This window comes from Jaculus jaculus, chromosome 3, assembly GCF_020740685.1.
Source record: "Jaculus jaculus isolate mJacJac1 chromosome 3, mJacJac1.mat.Y.cur, whole genome shotgun sequence".
Classification (NCBI taxonomy): Eukaryota; Metazoa; Chordata; class Mammalia; order Rodentia; family Dipodidae; genus Jaculus; species Jaculus jaculus.
Window position 1 is genome coordinate 59966772 of NC_059104.1, and position 22065 is coordinate 59988836.

At 39.6% G+C, this 22065-nt stretch overlaps 1 protein-coding gene across 1 annotated transcript in view; it reads right to left on the reverse strand.

Moving 5' to 3' along the window:
- The window catches only part of Sugt1 (SGT1 homolog, MIS12 kinetochore complex assembly cochaperone), a 50842-nt gene that overhangs the window by 846 nt on the left and 27931 nt on the right, over nt 1–22065 (reverse strand). The window contains exons 11-12 of the mRNA XM_045145456.1: nt 10163–10253; nt 2656–2837 (exon numbers count right to left, since the gene is read on the reverse strand). Coding sequence (XP_045001391.1) covers nt 2656–2837; nt 10163–10253 — 273 coding nt within the window. The remainder of the gene's footprint in view (nt 1–2655; nt 2838–10162; nt 10254–22065) is intronic.

Sequence of the window (22065 nt, forward strand, 5' to 3'; positions counted from 1 at the left end):
TCTTGAACTCATAGCAATCCTCCTATCTCAGGAGACCAAGTGCTGGAATTATAATTGTGCACTACCACCATGCCTAGCTAAAGGTTTGCCTTCTTAAGTCTATTTCTTATATTTGACTAGAACCAGAGAGCTCTTCAGTATATTTTTCCAACACAGGTTCTAAACATATTCTCTGCCCCGCCAACAACGATAGCAAAATATGCAGGCTCAGCCACTTATGTAGAGTGGTATAGAATTCCTATAATACAGGTTCACACTTCCATATACTTTAAATCATCTCTTAGATTATTTATAGTATCAAACATAATGCAAATGTTAGGTAGCTGTTTTATAATGTATTACTTAAGGAACGGCAAGAAAAAGCCTGTGCAATATTCAACACAAACACAACTCTCCCTCAATACTTTTAATTCACAAGTTAGTTGAGTCCACAGATTGAGAACTTGCGCAGAGCTGAACGTACTTATATTTTAGTTCTACATACAGTGGCCTAGCACATGGAAAGCTTCAAATACAACAAAGGAATTAGCCAGGCATGATGGGGTGCATGCCCTTAATCCCAGTACTCAGGATAGGAAGACTGCTGTGAGTTCAAGGCCAGCCTGGGCTAAATTGAGACCCTACATCAAAAAACAAATCAGATAAGGAATAAAATGTGTCAAATCTTTAAACTATCACTAAGTGAATGTGCAGTTATAAAACTCAAATAAGTGAATTTAGCCTATAATTTGGTCATATTCACTGATGTCACTTATTTTCCCCTTTTCTCTTTATAAACTAGTGCAATTTAGCATTTCCCTCTTTTTTTAATGTCAGTCTTCTCCAACTAGACTGAAGCTTTATAGAGTACAGTCTACTTTGTTTTCCCACAAAGTTGTTTCTCTCAGTATGTTTATGGTCAATAATGGCACATATATAGCTTGTTTGATAGATATATGGTTCACTTAGCTATCAAGTTCACTTAACTATCAGTTTCTATATGAAAATGGATGCAAATTCTGTATCTTTGATTTGCTTTGACATACTGGTATTTTGTCTACCACTCAATAGTGAGTGACTTCCCCTTCTGGGAAGACTAAGTATCAGACATACCTTTCCTGGTGAAACTCACATCATAACATTTTAAAGAAAAATAATTGGTGGGTAAGGGGGCACACGTTTGTAGTTCCAGTATTTTGGAAGTAAAGGAGTTAAATAGAGGTAGAGATAGGAAGATGAGGCATTCAAGGCAATCCCTGTGCTTCACAGCTAATTTGAGGTCAGCTTGATCTACAAGAGGTGCTATCTCAAAAAAAAAAAAAAAAAAAAAATCTAAATAAACTGCATAGTTCTACACTGATAAACTGTTGCTAAAAATCCCAAAATGAGAGACCAACATCAGGTAATAATTGCTACTTTACCAAATCCCTGAATTTTTTTAAAATGACAGAATTAAACCAATTCATAACATACACCTTCAAGTAGCTAACTACTGTTCTTGAAAACTGCCTTTCATATAGTCTTCATCCAACAATAAAACTAAATGCGGGCTGGAGAGATGGTGTAGCGGTTAAGCGCTTGCCTGTGAAGCCTAAGGACCCCGGTTCAAGGCTCGGTTCCCCAGGTCCCACGTTAGCCAGATGCACAAGGGGGCGCATGCATCTGGAGTTCGTTTGCAGAGGCTGGAAGCCCTGGCGCGCCCATTCTCTCTCTCTCCCTCTATCTTTCTCTCTGTCTGTCGCTCTCAAATAAATAAATAAATAAATAAATAAAATTATTAAAAAAAAAAACTAAATGCGATCCTAGAATACAAAAAAAAAAAGTCATGAGCCCAGTATGGTGGTGCATGCCTGTAATCCCAGCATTTGGGAGACAGAGGTAGGAGAATCACTGTGAGTTTGAGTCCACCCTGAGATGACATAGTGAATTCCACATGTCAGCCTGAGCTAAAGCAAGATTCTACCTCAAAATAAAAAAATAAATACATAAATAAATAATAAATTTCAGTTCAAATAATCCCAATACATCATTGTAATCCTAGTCTTCCTTAGCCTTACAATTTGGAATTCACTTAAGTCAGAATAAACCACTTTTTTCCCCATCATCTCTTCTGCACGTTTAGGACTTCTTCAACAATTACTCAAAAGATCAGAGCAAGATGCCAACCCCAGAGGGGAGGAGATAGCTCAGTGGTGAAGGGTGCTTACTTGTAAAGCCTGCTGGCCCAGGCTCAATCGCCTAGTGGTCAGGTAAAGACAGATACACAATGTGGTGCATGTGTCTGGAGTTTGCAGTGGCAGGAGGCCCTGACGGGCCCTTTTCTTTCTCTCTCAATAAATAGGTAACAACAACAAAAGTCTTCAGCTATATGGTAAATGCAGTTTGTTCTCAAACCAACAACCTATTATTTTTTTTAAAGATTTTGTTTTTATTTATTCATTTATTGAGAGAGAGAGAATGGGCATGTCAGGGCCTCTAGCCACTGCAAACAAACTCCTGATGCATGTACCACCATGTGCATCTGGTTTACATGGGACCTGGAGAATCGAACCTGGGTCCTTAGGCTTCACAGGCATGTGCCTTAACTGCTAAGCCAACTCTCCAGCCCCAACTTATTATTTTTTAAGCATATAAAATTCCCTCCCATAATAGGTGAATAAATGTTTAAACTCTTACAAATGATTTGTTCATGGCACGTTTTACTTCATCAGAACCATTTGAATAGATCTGCTGAAATAATTTATTTAAAGCTGCATCGCCCTCCAACTTCTCATTCTTTTCTTCCTCTTTGATCTCACCAACCAATTTATCCCAATTTCTTGTATAATGCGATGATGATGGATATAGGTTTTTTACATCTATGAAGTGAGAAAAGCAGAAAGGATTATTCAACAGGTCTTGATTATGTCAACAAGATATAAACACTGTGACCGTATGGCACAGAACATTTTTGTAAGTACTTTAGGTCACTGAATTTTAAGTTTGCAATAAATGTTTAATACATACATATATACCAATAACTAGATTTTTATTTTTAAAACTGAATCAGTTCGCATAATGCAAATCTGGAAAATTTTTTGAGCAAAATAACTCAGTAAAGTATACTGTTGATATAGTATACAGAGCTGAATTAAAAATGGATTATGTTAACCACAGGGAAGCTGAGTTAAAGAACTTTTATACTAAAAGAAAAGTTACTGAGAGGCTGAAGTGACTATTATGAGTTTCAGGCCAGACTGGGCTTACATAGCAAGTCTGAGATGAACAATGGAATATAAGTCAAGATGTACATAGTGAAAACTATCTTAAATAGGAAGGAGGGGGAAAGTTGTAAAGACAATACAAGTAAATCTACAAAAAACAAACAACAACAAAAATCCGCCAGCATGTAAACAGGCATATGGGAATGTATGTGTATACACTTTGTTTGTTTGTTTGTTTCTTTGAGGTAGGGTCTCACTCTAGCCCCAGGCTGACCTGAAATTCACTCTGTAGTCTCAGGGTGGCCTTGAGCTCACTGCGATCCTCCTACCTCTGCCTCCTGAGTGCTGGAATTAAAGGCATGCACCACCAAGCCAAACCTATGTGCATTTTAAAAAATGTTTCATTAGGTGTTTAGGGTGTTAGTCAGTGCAAGGCCCTGGGTCTAATATCCAACATTGAAACAAAACAAAACACAAGAAAAAAAAAATCCTTCATTAAAAAATTTCTTGGGGCCTGGAAAGATGTCTTAATGGTTAAAGCATTCGCCTGCAAAGTCAAATGACCAGGTTCAATTCCCCAGGACCCACATGGGCCAGATGCAATGGCGGAAGGCCCTGGTGCATCTATTCTCTTTCTCTTGTATTTCTCTCTGAAATAAAGCTAATGAAAGAAAAATTGTTGGAAGTACAGACCAGTGCAATGGTGGCAAACCAATGATTTTCTGTTCAGCTAAGATATCCACTCAGTGGAAAGGAACCCATATCTGAAACTGGGTACCAGGTCTGACATCTATGGAGACAAAGATTATGCTCTCTGGAGAGTGGAGTTTCAAAGGGGAAAGTGGGGGAAGGAAGGGAATTACCATGGTATATTGTTTACAACTATGAAAATTGTCAATAAAAAAAATTAAAAAGAAAGATTATGCTCTCTAATGTCAAGCTCCCACTAGTCTTTGGCTAAAAGAGGGGTTAAATACATCAAAATCTCCCTAAATAAATAATGCTTATTCAATTTAACCTATGCTGACTTCACTCTCTGTTGGAGAATCAGAAGGCAGCAAAGACCGAGGGAGATAAACCACTCCATGCAACTCAGTCAAGGTCCAGATGAAACCACAGAGGAAGTGGGGAGACGAGCAAGAAGAGTGCTGCTTCCCTGGTGACCCTGACAAGCAGCACCAGGGTGAAGGAGACAGATGCTGTGGATACTCAACACTCACCAAAGCAGAAATCCAGAGGTTCCTGAGAGCTCATCACTGAAGTAGTCTTAAAATTTACCCACCACAGCTTAGGGGAATTTTGCGGAGAAGAGGCGGGAAAATTGTAAGAGCCACAGGGTGAGATGTCATGCTGAGGCTGCTCCCACACTTCATAACCCACAACCCCAATGGGGAATACCAGCAACCCCACTGAGGAGGGCTCCCTGTGGAATGGGGGCAGGTAGGAGGGAAAAGATGGTACCAACACATGATGTATATTCTTAATAATAAAAATGTTTTAAACTGTCTTGGGAGCTGGAGAGATGGCCTAGTGATTAAGGTGCTTTGCCTGCAAAGCATAAAGAGCTGAGTTCAACTCCCAGTACCCACACAAAGCCAAATGCACAAAGTGGTGTACTCATCTGGAGTTTGTTTGCAGTGACTAGAGCCCTGGCTTGTTGGGTGCAAAAAAAGTTTCTTGGGCTGGAAAAATTGTTTAGCAGTTAAGGTGCTTGTTTGCTGTGAAGCCTAAAGAACCCACATAAACCAGATGCACATGGTGGCATGTGTGTCTGGAGTTCGTTTACAGTGACCAGAGGCCCTGGTGCCCCCATTCTCTCTCTCAAATAAATAAACAAATAAAGAGAAAAAATTATTACAGGGCTAGGGAGATGGCTCAGTGATTAAAGGTGCTTGCTTGCAAAGTTTGCCAGACCAGATTTAATTCCCCAATATTTATATAAACTGGCACAATGTCCGGGCGTGGTGGTGCACGTCTTTAATCCCAGCACTTGGGAGGCAGAGGTAGGAGGATCACTGTGAGTTCAAGGCCACTATGACACTACACAGTGAATTCCAGGTCAGCCTGAGCTGGAGTGAGACTCAACCTTGAAAAACAACAATAAAAAACACAACAAAAAACTGGCACAACTGGCACATGCGTCTAGAATTCATTTCAGTGGCAAGAAGCCTTAGCACACTCATTTACCCTCTCCCACCCCCCACATTCAGTCTCTCTGACACACACACACACACACACACACACACACACACACACACACACAAATTAATTAACTGGAGAGATGGCTCAGCAGTTAAAGGCACTTGCTTGGAATGCAAAATTGCCTGGGTTTGATTCCCCAATACCTATGTAAAGCCAAATGCTCAATGTGGCATATGCCTTTGCAGTCGATTTGCACTGGCAAGAGGCCCTAGCATGCCCTTCTCTCTCTCTTTTTGCATGCATGTTTAAAAAAATATATATATATATATGTAGGTATTTTTATAAAATAATAGTTGAGAAACTACTGAGCATTTGCTGTCTTTCCATTCCTTCTATTTTTTTTTACATATAAATAAACTAACTTTCTCTTGGTCAAGTCTCCATCAAAACAAAACTCAACAAAGACCTGGTACAATTTTATTCAGGGAAAGCTCATTGTTTAAAACCCTATCTTTCTTCCTTCTACTGAAAATCTTATCTTAGTACATCTTCACTGGTAACCAAAGAAAACAAAACTGCATGCCATGGTTAAGTGAAGAACCTGGGAAACAGGGATTTAATTAATTCTCATGCTGATTCCCAGAAAATTGCAAAGAGGTTTTAATCCCTATTTTGCAGATAAGAAAACTGGCCCAGACAGGTTAAATGACTTGTGCTTATCTACAGTCTCCAGCTTGGGGTACACAGGAATTTGACAAGAATATTAATTTCTCACAAAATCTAATGGGACAGGAGGGGGTATAGGGAAATACCTAAGGTATTCAATTTCGAAAAACTTTACTAACTGTAACACACACACAAAGCCTCGGTATTTTGCTGCAGAAAAAACTTTAATACTAGGAGATGGCAGGTGTACATGAACTACTCTGGTAATCTAATCTAATTTCCTCACTCATTCCCTTTATAAAACATCTGCATAGATACTATGAGATTACTACCACTGCTAGGAAATGCATCAACAAGCAGTATCACACATGGAGTTAACAGAAGAACCAGAACCACATTCTGAGCCTTGCATTTTGGTGCTAGGCAAATTTGCCTGCTGATCTATGTCTGTGTGTGTATGTGTAGGCCAGACATAGATATCAAGTCAGGCGTCGTGGCGCACGCCTTTAATGCCAGCTCTCAGGAGGTAGACAGGAGGATTACCATGAGTTCAAGGCCACCCTGAGACTACCAAGTGAATTCCAGGTCAGCCTGGGCTAGAGTGAGACCTCACCTCAAAAAAGAAAGACATAAGATATCAGGTGTCTTTCTCCATGGCACAGGCAAAATCTCACTTGAACCCAGACCTCAAGCTTTCCCTGGAGATCCTGTCTCCACCTCCGAGCTCTGAAATTATACAGGCCACCACATCTACCAAACATTTACATGGGTGCTGGGAATTCAAACTCTAAAACTCACACATGCAGGAAAAGCACTTTATAAACTGATGCATTTTCCTATCACCCCCTACTAAGTGACCTTGAGAAAAGTCATATGAAAACCTTCCTGAGCCTGTAAAAAGGGAAGGAATAATACCGGATTGCCTATTACATAGGGTGTTTATTTGAAGTGAGAGACACACCACATTTAAAGTGATTTTTAGAAAAATTGTACTAGAAAAAAACATTAGCTCCAAAATTTCTGGGAGTCAATCCCCAAAAAGGTTCATAATATGCTTAGTCTTGAGATAATTAACTAGAAATATTTCAAGCATTACAAGTTGATCTGTTCTCTCTTCCTTGGTTTTGCTAAAAGTTTGCTTCATGTGGGAATGAACTATAAGAACAAATTGTGGGAATGAAATACAAGAATGAAGTATGGGAAGAATTGGGAATATTTTTTAAGAGACCTAACTTTTCTGAGAATACTGCTGTAACTTGCCCAAAAGTTAATCTTACAATCATGTAATCTACCCACTTAGAGTAGTGTATGTTCTTTGCCCAATTTCCTCAGTGGCTTGGTTAGACTTGACCCAGAGCCAGTGGACATGCGTGAGAAGTTCTGACCACAGTGTTGAAGACAACATAGTCAGTAAAGAATTACTCACAGAACTGCCACAGATCTGCTGAAGACAACAGGTGAGCTTACTGTGATTACATTTGTGAATTGAGTATGTTTGTCTCAGCAGAGTACAACAGGTCAGACCCCTAAATCTTGTCCTTTAACAAATATTTAAAGATTATTCAGTCAGAAATTTCTTACCCTCGGTCCATGCAATATTCAACTTCCTATCCCTCAGGCTCTGCTCCTAGAAATACCTTAACCACCCTTGGATAAAGGACTCCAAGGGTTAGTGCCTATAATTTCAGGGCTGTGCCTCCCAACTGGGCAAGCTTCATATTAGCCGAGATACTATAACAGGGTGGGTAATACATAGAAATTTTATTGTTTAATATATTTTTATTTATTTGAGAGAGAGAAAATAGGCATGCCGGGGTCTCTTGCTCTGCTGCAAATGAGATCTAGTTACATGTCCCACTTTCTACATCTGGCTTTTATGTGGGTACTAAGGACTCAAACCCGGACTGGCAAGCTTTGCAAGCATGTGCCCTTAACCACTGACACTTCTTTATATGTGTAAAAATTACTTTTAATGAGGCTATTACACTAAAACACAATCTTAGGGTGCTGCAGTTCCTACATACTTAATTATTGTGTTAGAGAAAATGCTTATCTGGCTATAACTTATGATTGCAATTTTGGAATTGACCTCCACACAATGTTTGTCCCTTAACAGTTTACATGATCAAGCTCACCTTTCTATTTTTCTAGGTTTTCCTAAAAGCATACTGTTTCTTCAAGGTAGGGTCTCACTCTAGCCTAGGCTAACCTGGAGTTCACAGGAATCTTGCCTCAGCTCCCAAGTGCTGGCACTGAAGGCATACACTGGATCTTGAAGGCACTCTTTACCTGTAATTAAGAGAACCCAACTGCCTTGAACCCTTACTATGAAAAGTCCTGAAATTACAGGAAATTAAAGCAACAGTATCACTAAGACAGAAAGACAGGACAGGAAACAGGGAAGAGGAAGAAATACATTAATAGAGGAAACTAATTAACTTACACATTTTATTTAAAAGGGAATACAAAAGCCAACACAGAAACAATTTTCAGCTGTCATAAACTGACATGGTAAACAACTTTAACTCCTCTGGAATTTTGCTGACATTCATTTGTACCACAGTTTAGGAAGTGAGAATAATCTTTTCTTTCAAATGACTTGAGTTCTGTGTGAGCAGGAAGAAACCTCAGTAGCAAAGGCCAGTAAGCTAGAAAGGAGATATAAAGTAAGGAAAAAGGAAGGGAGGAGGGTACTTAAAAGGATGGTATTGTATATATATGTAAGTAGAAGAATAGATTAATGGGGGTTAAGAGGCCCAAAGTGAGGTGAGGGGAAGAGATTGAGTAAAGGAAAGGTGGAGGGCAGGCTAATCAAAATCTAAGAGGATATAAATAATTCATATGAAAACCCACTTTTTTGGACAATGCAACACTCAGGAGCCATAGACTGCTGCTAGAAAATTTTCAGTGCCAGGGATGGGATACCTTCTAGTGAGTTGTTGGCCAGGGAGGTCCCTGATACCCCCAAAACATTATAGGCCACTGCCGAGGCCTTTGGTTTCCCACCACGACTAGATGGTAAGACCCTATTGCTAAAGACTCCACATTCTTGGGCTGCAAGGCCACTGAGAAATCCTGCTGGAGCTGAGCTGAAAACCTCCTCCATATAGACCAGCTGACAGAAAGCTGGAAAAAGCCATGCTATATGCAGTTCAATGGGAAAGAGAGAAATTACCAGTGAAGATACTCAACAGTGGCCAGCTAGGCCAAATGAGCTAATAGGTGCAATAGTGGCATGCCTGTTATGGGAGAAACCAACTGCCCTCTAATTTGACTGGAAGCCTGCTCCAAAGAAGGAAGTGCATGCCTGATACTTGAAAACCTACAACCGAGGTAGTTACGAGCTCTAGGGATGTAACATCTGCTGCTATCTGGCTAGAAACATATACTATGTTCACCAAACTGCCCAGTATGCACTCCTCTTAATGTTCATACCCATGTATTAATGCTACACTCACTTTTGGTTAGAGAAGCTTTCCTTCTCAGATGGCAGTGACCTTGGGATGATTCAGAAGGCAACATGGTACTGAGAAGTGACAGAGGAGTGCTCAGCACTGAAATATCTCAATCACACCTTCCATGGCTCAGGAGGTGGCAGACAGAATGTAAGAGCCAATGTGCTCCTTCAGACACAAAATGGCCTGGACATCCACGATCTCACAGTGCCTGACACTACCTACACAAGACCATCATAATAGGAAGAAAAGTTCACGACATCAAAATAAAAGAGAGACTGATTGAGAAGGGGAGGACATATGATAGAGAGTGGAGTTTCAAAGGGGAAAGTGGGGGGAGGGAGGGAATTACCATGGGATATTGTTTACAATTATGGAAGTTGTCAATTATAAAACAAAAAGAGTGAGCTCAAAATATATATATATATTTTTTTTCTTTCTTTCTTTCTTTTTTCCCCCCTTGGTTTTTTGAGGTAGGGTCTCAGTCTAGCCCAGGCTGATCTGGAACTCACTAGGTAGTCTCACAGTGGCCTCAGACTCATAGTGATCCTCCTACCTCTGCCTCTTGAGTGCTGGAATTAAAGGTGTGCACCACCACACATGGCTAGAATAATATTCTTAGACACATAATAAAAGTAGAAGGAATGCCCGTAAGTATTTAATTTCAACTATATAACACAGTATAACTTTAAAGCTCAGCAAAGCCACAATACAAACCTGCTATGAACTGCTTTGGTATAGGCACATCTCCTTGCCCTTCTAACTTTTCCCATCTCACAGCCTCTGGCTTTTTCATTTTAATTTCAATCTGGAGGAAACACCAAATAGAATCCATTACTCAATGTAAAACACACAGAACAGTAAAAATGCAATTTTCTTAAGTCATCAAAGCTTTATAAGAATTAGTAGTGTCTTTAACAGTTTAACTGTTGTTAAAAAAAGTAAAAAGGGGGGATTTTCTGTGAATTTCTTTTTACACCTACTTTACTTTCTAAGCTTGTACATGCTTTTTAAAAAGAAGTTTAAGCCCCGCCCCCCCTTTTGTTTTTTGCTTTTTTTGAGGCAAGGTCTTACTCTAACCAAAACTGACCTGGAATTCACTATGTAGAGTCACAGGGTGGCCTCCAACATTATACAAGATTAAATCTGAAAATTATGAAACATTTGTCTCTATTCTCAAAATTCATCCTTCAAGCTGGGTGTGATTGTGCATGCCTTTAATCCCAGCATATGGGAAGCAGAGGTAGGAGGACCACTGTGAGCTGGAGGGCAGCTTGAGACTACAGAGTGAGTTCCAAGTCAGCCTGGGCAACAATAAAACCCTACCTTAAACAAAACAAAACAAAAATCTCACCCTTCAAAAACAACAGTGCTTTTGGGTGTGAAGGCTCACAACTTTAATCCCAGCACTCAGAGACAGGCAGAGATAGGAGGATTGCCATGAGTTCAAGACCACCCTAAGACTACGTAGTGAATTCCAGGTTAGCCTGGGCTAGACCAAGACCCTACACCAGAAAACAAAACACTGCAGGGGCAGAAGAACTTGCTTGAAAAAAGCCTGTGGGTTAAGGTTTCATTTTCCCAGACCCACATAAAGCCAAATGAACAAAATGGTGCACACATCTGGAGTTAAACTGACAAGACTCTGGCACAGTCATCCTCTCTCTGCTTGCAAATAACTAAATAAATAACACATAAGCTCTAATTAAAGTCTTGAAATGCTTATTTTTCTTCCAAAGCACTGTTCTCAAACAGGAACAATTCTGCCACCCAGGGGACAGTTGGCAATGGCAATACACATCACTGTCACAACTTAGGGAGAAGGGGAGCTGCAGACATCTAGTGATAGAGACCAAGGGATCATTGCAAATATCCTACAATCAACATGGCAACCTCCTACTTCATATTGATCCTAAAATGTGAAAACTGCTAGCATTGAGAAACCAGTTTTAGAGGAACTTATTCCACTGCATAAAGTAATATACAACTAGTGATGACATTTTAGTAAACACTTATTCAAAAGATAGGTTTAGAAACCCTTTGCTAAAATGGTTGGGCTAAAGTAGTTCAAATTTCAGATCTTGTAGGCTTTGTAGTTTTCACATGTACATGAGAAGAACCCTTGAGGACTTTAACATGAAATTCATTTATGTTTCATGCATACTTTTACACATTGCCTGTAGGTAATTTTACACAATAGTGAGTCAAGTCCAGCTTGGAAATTTAGCATGGTATTATTTTGAAATAAAAAATGCTAAATTTCAAAGGGGAAAGTGTGTGGGGGGGAAGGAGGGAATTACCATGGGGTATTTTTTTATAATCATGGAAAATGCTAATAAAAATTTAAAAAAAGAAAAAACATATATTTAAAAAATGCTGTAATCAGGATGGATGGGTAGAATAAATAAATGTTCTAAAGGGTCAAGAGAACACTGTGAAGGTTTCAGTTTGAAGGGCTTTGAAAAGTATACTTGTGGAATGGCCATAAGGCTAATGTAGTCTGTAGAGGCAAAAGGAATGGCCTAAAAAGGGGAATGAAAAGACACAAGGTCAGGAAGTATGGACAGAGGCACACTTGTGTCCATGAATTGTCACAGCAGGAAAAAAAAAAAAACCCACAAAGGTAAATGACAGACTACAAAAAGCTTCTGAATACTAGATAAACTTACTTAAATGAAGTTAGCATCATCCTAATAGCAATTTGTACTCAAATCAAAGCAGAAAGACAAAGAATCTACCTAGAAATCTTTTTTTGTTCCCAATTTTTTTATTAACAACTTCCATGATTATTAAAAAAAATCTCATCTACCTAGAAATCTTCTATTGGATAACTTTTACTAGAAGTCATAGGAAAGGCCTATTCACTTCACATAGTTAAGAAGATACTAACAGACCTAAGATAGGATTTCATCCAAGTCCAGTGTGATAAAGTAATGAGCTCACTTCAAGTTCATGCACTATACCCTCTAAGTAAGTCCCTTGCTTCACCTGAAGGGCATCACATACCAGCACTTGCATCTACTAGAAGCCACTATAACCTGGGTAACTGTGCAGTATGAACAAAGAGGCCTTTATAAAAGTGAAAGCTCTTAGCAACACCTGCTTCAATTCAACTGAGACAAGCTGACCTGAACTTGAAATTATACTTAATCCATTCATTAAAATAACAGCACACAATAAACCATTTATAGCAGCTTTAAAAAAAGTAAAAAGGGGGGATTTTCTGTGAATTTCTTTTTACACCTACTTTACTTTCTAAGCTTGTACATGCTTTTTAAAAAGAAGTTTAAGCCCCGCCCCCCCCTTTTGTTTTTTGCTTTTTTTGAGGCAAGGTCTTACTCTAACCAAAACTGACCTGGAATTCACTATGTAGAGTCACAGGGTGGCCTCCAACTCAGGAGATCCTCTTTAATCCTAGCCTCCTGAGTGCTGGGATTAAAGGCATGTGCCACCATGCCCAGCTTTTTTTGAGGTATGGTCTTGTTCTAGCCCAGGATGACCTGGAATTCACTTAGTCTCAGAGTAAGTGGCCTTGAATTCACATCTATCCTCTCAAACCTCTGCCTCCCAAGTGCTGGGACTAAAGGCATGTGTCACCACACTGCGTGTGTGTGTGGGGGGGGTGCGCGCACACGCGCGCGCATGTGTGTGCGTGCGTGTGTGTATATACACATACATATATATACTTTTTGTTGTTGTTGTTTGTTTTTGTTTTTTGAGGTCTCACTGTAGTTCAGGCTGACCTGGAATTCACCATGCAGTCTCAGGGTGGCTTTGAACTTCTGATGATCCTCCTACCTCTGCCTCAAGTGTTGGTATTAAAGGCACCAGCAAATCCACTTTAAACAGATTTTTTAAAATTTATTTTCAATCAGAGATAGGGGTGGGGAAGGGGGGAGAGGGAGGGAACGGTCTTTGCACATTTAATCCCTTTGCTGTTACAGCCATAGCTGTCATCCCAAGATCAGACTGAAAAATCTACTTTTATTCTTATGCTCAAATAACTTAATAAAATCTTTTTTTTTTAAGTTTTTATTTATTTATTTGAGAGCAACAGAGAGATAGAGGCAGACACAGAGAGAGAATGGGCACGCCAGGGCTTCCAGCCACTGCAAATGAACTCCAGATGCGTGCACCCCCTTGTGCATCTGGCTAACGTGGGTCCTGGGGAATCAAGCCTCGAACTGAGGTCCTTAGGCTCCATGGGCAAGCACTTAACCGCTAAGCCATCTCTCCAGCCCTAATAAAATCTTTTTAAAAGACTAGAAGTTCTCCAAATTTCAGATTTTTTTGTGAAAGTTTTATTTATTTATTTATTTGCAAGGAAAAAAGAGACAGAAAGAGACAAATATTATGCCTCCTGCCACTACTAATGAATTCTAGATGCATGTACCACTTTGTGCATCTAACTTTACTTGGATATTGAGGAGTCAAACCCAGGCCATCAGGCTTTACAAGCAAGTGCCTTTATTTGCTGAGCCACCTCTACAGTCCCTAACAAAAATATTTAGTGAGTGTCTGCCCCGAAACAGAACAATGTGCTGGGACATATGAACATAGGTTTGATTGTCTTTTTGACCCATGCCTTTAATTTCAGCACTTAGGAAGCTGGGATAGACGAAAAGGTTGAGTGCAAGGCTAGCCTGGAGCCACAGAGTGAGTGAGTTCCAAGTTAGCTTGGACTTGAGTGAGACTACCTTGGAAAACATATATATATGTATATAATTTATCTTCAAAATTTTTATTTCACACTCTTCTTGAAAAGATACTGCCTTACAATATGAAATTCAAGTGTATGTCCTGTATACAGGAGGATATCTAGTTATTCATGTCATCAATGAGATAAATGATCACTAACACTTCTTCAAAGTATGCACATTGTTTTTATAATCTAAATAAAACCTACATGAGAAAAATAGTTGTAAACATGAAGCACATACACACCACACACCTATATGGTAAGTGCTTTATACGTATCATTTCACCAATAGAACCCCCATGCAATATGATAGTACATGCATTTTAAAATTAAGGGAGATAACACGTGAAACAAGTTGCTTGCAATATTTTCTAGGCTAGAGTTTTTAGATACTTCTTTAGAAGTAGGAATTGAACTTGGTAGCAGAGGCCAGTAAGTTAAAAAGGAGACATAAAGGGAAGAGAAAGGAAGGGAGGAGGATACTTAATAGGTTGATATTGTATATATGTAAGTACAATGATTGTAATGGGGAGGTAATATGATGGAGAATGGAATTTCAAAGGGGAAAGTGTGGGGGTGGGAAGGGAGGGAATTACCATGGGATATTTTTTAATAATCATGGAAAATGTTAATAAAAATTTAAAAAGCACAAAAAAAGAAGTAGGAATTGAGAAGAAAGCAAAAACAATCATTTGTTTAATTAGAAAGGTATCATCTGTTGTACGTTTGACTCTAACCAAGTAATCTCAGTGATTCTAGGAAGTAGAAAAAATAAGACCTGTTTTATTTATGTTTCTCATGAGAATTCAAATGAGACTATATATAAAAAGAATATAGTTCTGTGTACACAAATAACTGACGGTTTCCTGCAAAACCTTGGGATTTTTTTAGGAAATGCTTTTTTTAAAAAAAATATTGTATTTACTTATTTTGGGCAGAGAATGGGTGTGCCAGGGCCTCTAGCCACTGCAAATGAACTCCAGACGCATGTGCCAACTTGTATTTCTGGCTATATGTGGGTACTGGGGAAATGAACCTGGTTTTGGCTTTGCCAGCAAGCGCTTTAACTGCTAAACCACCTCTCAAGCCTTATCTTGGGATTTTGATGGAGAATGCATTCAATTTATAAATCATTTAGTAATAACTTAATCATTATTATCAACTGGAAAAGCCTGAGTAAAAGTTCTTCAATACATCAAGGCTTAGTTTATTTACCTCTAAACTGGGAACAAAACTGTCTACACCATATGATAATTGTGAGAGCTCTGTGACCTAGGGCTCAGTACAGCACATGGCATGGGATAAAAAGTGAAGAAAACACACATTTCTTCATGAAATAAGCAATAAGGAATTGGGTAAATAAGCTCTAGTATGTGAACACAATGAAGCATAATAAATAAGGACACATAAACAGTCATAAAATTGAGGCTGGAGACATGGATCACCAGTTAAAGGTGCTTGCTTGCAAAGCTTGAAGGCCTGGGTTCGATTCTCCAGTACCTATATAAAGCCAGATGTACAAAGTGATACAAATGTCTGCAGTTCATTTGCAGTGGCAAGAGGCCCAGCCCTGGTACTCCCATACTTACTCTTGGTCTCTCTTCCCCCCCCCCTCTCAAAAAGAAAAAAGAAAAAACAGCAGAGCTGAAGCCAGGCATGGTGGCACATGCCTTTAATTCCAGTACTCAGGAGGCAGAGGTAGAACTGTCATGAGTTCAAGGCCACCCTGAGACTACATAGTGAATTCCAGGTCAGCCTGGGCTAGAGTATGACCCTACCTTTAAAAAAAAAAAAAAAAAAAGCAGGGGTGAACAAATGGCTCAATGGTTAAGGTGCTTGCCTACAAAGCCCGGTTCAATTCAATTCCCCAGTACCCACCAAAAGCCAGATATGTAAGGTGACAAGGTGATACTCTACAGTTAATGTGCAATGTCTAGAGGCCCTGGTGTGCTCCTATTCCCCCCCCTCCCTCCCTCCTTCCCTCCCTCCCTCTCTCTCTCTCTCAAAAATAAATAAAATGACAACAAAATAGGCAAACCCTAAAACTCCTAAAAAAAAAAAAAATCTGCTTAAAAGACAGGTAATATATTGTGAAATATTTAAGAATAAATGATTGTATTTCACTCAAATTAACAACACAAATAATGGTGCAGGTGGATATGCAACATTCATTCTAGCATTAAGGTGGGGTAAACACTGAATCTTAAAAACAAAGATATAGCCAGGTATGTTAGTACCTGCCTAAAACCAGAAATAAGCACCAAGTGTAGTGGCTCACATTTGTAACCACAGCCCTTTTGAGGGTAAGCCAGGAATATCCAAAGGGTTAGAGGCCAGCCTGAGCAACAAAGTGAGTTTTAGGTCAGCTAGAGTGAGACCTCATCTCTAAGAAAAGAACACAAGAGCCAGACGTGGTGGTGCATGCCTTTAATCCCAGCATTAGGGAGGCAGAGGCAGGAGGAGCACCGTTGAGTTCGAGGCCACCCTGAGACCACATAGTAAGTTCCAGGTCAGCCTGGACTAGAGTCAAACCCTATCTCGGAAGACCAAAATAAAATAAAACCCAATAGGACTAGAGAGATGGCTTTGTGGCTAAGATACTTGCCAGCAAAGCCAAAGGACCCAGGTTCAATTCTCCAATACCCACTTGAAGCCAGATACACAAGGTGGTCCATCTGGAGTTCATTTGCTGTGGCTAGAGGCCCTGGCATGTCCATTCTCTATCTGCCTTTCCCTCCAACCCCCCACTGTCTTTCAAATAAACAAATAAATACCCATGGGAAAAAAAAAAAAAAAAAAAAAAAAAAACACTTTTGAGCCAGGCAGAGGTAAGAGGATTGCTGTGAGTTTGAGGCCACTCTGAGAGTACATAATGAATTCCAGGTCAGCCTGGGCTAGAACAAGACCATACCTTAAAAAAAACAACAAAAATAACAACAAAGTTTTTTTTCCGTTTTGGTTTTTTGAGGTAGGGTCTCACTCTAGCCCAGGCTAACCTGGAAATCACTATGGAGTCTCAGTGTGGCCTCAAACTCACAGTGATCCTCGTACCACTGCCTCCCGAGTGCTGGATTAAAGGCGTGTGCTACCACGTCCGGCTTTTTTTTTTTTTTTAAGTGGTAGGGTGTCACTCTAGCCCAGGCTGATCTGGAATTCACTATATAGTCTTACAGTGACCTTGAACTCATGGCAATCCGCCTATCTCCACCTCCCAAACTGCTGGGATTAAAGGTGACCACTACCATATACGGCTAAAAATATCATTTAAGATATTATTTATTTATTTATTGGAGAGAGATAGAAGAGAGAGTGGGTGTGCCAGGGCTTCTAGCCACTGCAAATGAACTCCAGATAAGTGCGTCACCTTGTGCATATGGCTTATGTGGATATTAGGGAATTGAACCTGGGTCTTTAGGCCTTGCAGGTACCTTAATCACTAAGCCATATCTCTAGCCCTGAAAGTAGCACTTTTAAAACCACAGATTGTTAAGCAAAATACATACTTTCTCAACTCAGAGTCAAGATATGTGAATATGTGAAATACATTCCAGAAACTAAACACATGGAAAGCAAATTATTTGAATACATTCCCCTTAAGTGTTAAAACATAAAAGTCCTAATTATTAAAGGAGAAGGTGTGGGGAGGGAGGGAGGGAATTAACGTGGGATTTTTTTTTATAATCCTGGAAAATGCTAATAAAAATTCAAAAAGAAAAAATAAAAAGAAAATTAAAAAAAGTCCTAATTATTTATTTTGAGATCTTGGAACACTGCCTCCCTCTGCTGTTTGAAAAGGGAAGTAATTCAAAGATTCCATCACTTAATTCTCTAAAGATATAGTTATCCAAAAAAAAAATTTTTTTTTTGAGGTAGGGTCTCACTCTAGCTCAGGCTGACCTGGAATTCACTATGTAACCTCAGGGTGACCTCAAACTCTCAATGATCCTCCTACCTCTTCATCCCAAATGCTGGAATTAAGAGAATGTGCCACCACGCCAGGCTCAAAAATTCTTTTTATTTCTTGTAAAATACGATGCAAAAGCCGTTTAAGAGCTATACATAGAATATATGGAGATTATAGCAACATAACAAAATAAATAACTTTCAGAATAAAACCGTAGGAGGCTGGAGCAATGGCTCAACAGTTAAGATGCTTGCCTGCAAAGCCTAACAAACCATGTTTGATATTCCAGGACCCATGTAAAGCTTACAAAAAACAAATAAACATTTTCTTTAAATAAATCCCACAATTTGTGATTTCTCTCTAAATAAATTTAATTCATAATTTATTCCTTTTTATTTTATTTACTTGAAAAGAGAGAAAGCAGATAAGGGAGAATGGGCACATAATGGCCTCTAGCTACTGCAAACGAACTCCAGATGCATGTGTCATCTTGTGCATCTGGCTAAAGCGGGTACTGGGGAGCTGAACCTGGGTCCTGTGGCTTTATCTTTGATGGCAAGTACCCATGACTTATTCATCTTGAAACCATTTTTATCAATTCTTTGTTAAAAATAGGACAAGCAGACGGGAGATATGGCTTAGCAGTTAAGGCTCTTGCCTGCAAATCCTAAGGACCCGGGTTCAATTTCCCAGTACCCACATAAGCCAGATATACAAGGTGGTACATGCATCTGGAGTTCATTAGCAATGCCTAGTCTCTCTCTTTCTCTCAAATAAGTAATAGGAAGGACCCAAAATTGGGGTTCTTAAATATGGGGGACCCCTCCTGAACCCCCAAATCCTGCACCAGGACCAGCAACAAGCTGCAATACTATTAAGATTTCATCCCTTTTCTCTGAGTGTCATCCCAAAAACCTGTTTCTTTTATCTGCCTCTTAATTCGCTGGCTTTGTTCTTGACAATCTTCAAATATTTAAAATGGCACAACCTTTTTCAGCAAATACAAAACTAATTCTACACTTGGCCCTTCCTTCCGCAACTCTCTACACCACTGTCAACTTGACTCAAGTCAACCCTGACCTTAACTGCCTAACAAGACACTCCACATGACCTTACACCTTCAATTTTTTTATTTAATAAAATATTATGTATGCCATTAGATGTATGCATGTATATATTTATATTGACATAAGACATAGCTGGGGCTAGGGAAAGGGCTCAGTCAGTAATGTGCTAGCCTTACAAGCATGACTTTGATCCTTAGAATGCCTAGCAAGCACCTGTTATCTCTGGGGCTCACTGACCAGCCAGTCCAAACAGATGAGCTTCACACCATTGAGAGACTCAAAAAACAAAATCAAAACAAAAAAGAAAAATTGCACCTGAGGAATGGCACCTGAGGTTGTCCTCTTGATACCTATGTAAAAATAAACACATACACACAAAGAAAGCATAACTAATGGAACAATCTCTCTGCTTTACCTCTCTCCCTCCCTCTTTTTTTGGAAGCAGGGACTCATTTTAGCCCAGGGTAACCTGAAACTCACTTTATAGCCTAGACAGCCCTCAAACTCACAGCAATCCTCCTACCTCACCAACTGCTGGGATTACAGGCCTGAGCTACCACCATACCCGTCAGATTTTCTGTATTCCTTCTACTGAATTATACTACTAGCTACCTCTTTTGAAAGGTATAACAATGATGGCCCAGAAGTTAAAAGCATTCGCTTGCAAAGCCTGTTGACCCAGGTTCAAGTCTCCAGCATGTATATAAAGCCGAACTACAAAAGTAGCAAAAAATGTGTCCAGACTTCATTATAGTAGCCAGAGACCCTGTCATGAGCCCCACTATGCTAATAAATAAATATTATAAATAAATAAATAAAAATGCTGGGCATGGTGGCACATACCACTAGTTCCAACACAAAGGAAGCTTAAGAAGGAAGATCACTGTAGTTCAAGAGCAGCCTGGGCTAGAGTGAGACCCCGCCTCAACAACAACAACAAAAGTTTAAATACTAATTTGACTACTTGAAATATATATGCATGTGTATGTGTATGTGTGTGTATCAAACTATAATTTAAATACATTCAGTATTCCCTCAAAATAATCTAAACTTCAGTTAAAAAAAAAATGAAACAAGCTGGGTATGGTAGCACACACCTTTAAACTCAGCACTCAGGAGAGGCTGAGGTAGGAGAGTTGCTGTGAGCTCGAGGCCAGCCTGAGACTACATAGTGAATTCCAGGTCAGCCTGGGCTTTATCTAAGCAAGACCCTACCTCAAAACAACAATCACCCACATCCCAAAAGAGCAGATTCATTCTTATAGATTTTTTTGTTTTTATTTTTAACTACTTACTGCAGAGTAAAAAATAAACGTAGAGGTGGAGAGATGGCTTAGTGGTTAAGTGCTTGCCTGTGAAGCCTAAGGACCCTGGTTCGAGGCTCGATTCCCCAGGACCCACATTAGCCAGATGCACAAGGGGGCGTACATGTCTGGAGTTCGTTTGCAGTGGCTGGAGGCCCTGGCGCACCCATTCTCTCTCTCTCTGTTGCTCTCAAGTAAATAAATAAAAATAAACAAAAAATAAATAAAATAAATAAATAAAAGCACTTTTATATCAAAACAAGAACAAAGTAAGAAATTCTTAAGAAGAGACACTGCTGTGTTTAAATATAAAATGTCCCTCATAAGCTCATGTCTTTCCCCCAAATTAGGATCTCAATCTAGCCCAGGCTGATCTGGAACTCACTCTGTAGTCCCAGGCCTGCCTTGAACAGTGATCCCCCTACTCTGCCACCCCAGTACTGGGACCACGCCCAACCTAGGCTCACATTTTTAAACACTAGGCCCCAGCTGTTTGAGAAAGTTATGGAATCTTTAAAAGGTAAAGCCTTCCTGGAGGAAGTGGGTCGCTGGGGGCAGTCCTAAGATTCTAAGCCCGGCCCTTTTAAAAAAAAATTTTTTTTTTTTTTTTTGATTTTTCGAGATAGGGTCTCACTCTGGCCCAGGCTGACCTAAAATTTACTATGTAGTCTCAGAGTAGCCTTGAACTCACGGCAATCCTCCTACCTCTGCCTCCCAAGTGCTGGGATTAAAAGCATGTGCCACCACGCCCATCTTAAAACTATTTATTTTTTAAAACTATTTTATTTTATTTTTGTTCAATTATTTGAGAGAGGGAAAGAGGCAGAGTAAATGAGTAAGGGTGAGAGAGAGAGAGGAGGAGAATAGATGTGCCAGGGCTTCCAGCCACTGCAAATGAACTCTAGATGCAGGTGCCCCCTTGTGCATCTGTCTTATGTGAGTCCTAGGGAACTGAACAAAGGTCCTTTGGCTTTGCAGGCAAGCACCTTAACCACTAAGCCATCTCTCTAGCCCCTGACCCTACTTTTTATTCACACTTTGCTTCCTTACTCTGGATGCCATGTAACCAAGTGGCTTCCTACTCCTGCTGCCATGACTTCCTCACCACAATGAACTATAATCCCAGGAACCGTAAGGCAAAACAAACCCTTTCTTCTTGTTAACCGACTTGTTAAGTACTCAGTCATAGCAAAAGTAACATAGTAATAGTATCAAATTTTAGAAAGAGGTTAATTAATAATATATTTATGTTAAAGAATTACTGAAAAGTATTACAGTATCTCAATAAATATATAAACACCACATAAACTAAGTGGATTTTTACAGTCCATTGTATTTAAAAAAGCCTTACTACTTAAAATTTATTGTTCTTATTTGTCCATTGTGCTGGTTTGAATGAATCTCATGTTTACACTTGATGCCCAGTGGCTGCACTAGTTGTGATGGTTGTGGAACCTCTAGGAGATGGAGCCTTGCTGCAGGAAATAGAAGTAGGTTACCTGGAATTGCACCTTCATGTGTTATAACTCAGCACCCCTTGTTGTTCTCTCTAGCCTACAATGCCTTTCCCACCTTGATGAAGCCTCACCTTGAAACTGTAAGCTTAACCTTTCCTTCCATTAAGCTTCTAGTCGGCTATTCTTGAA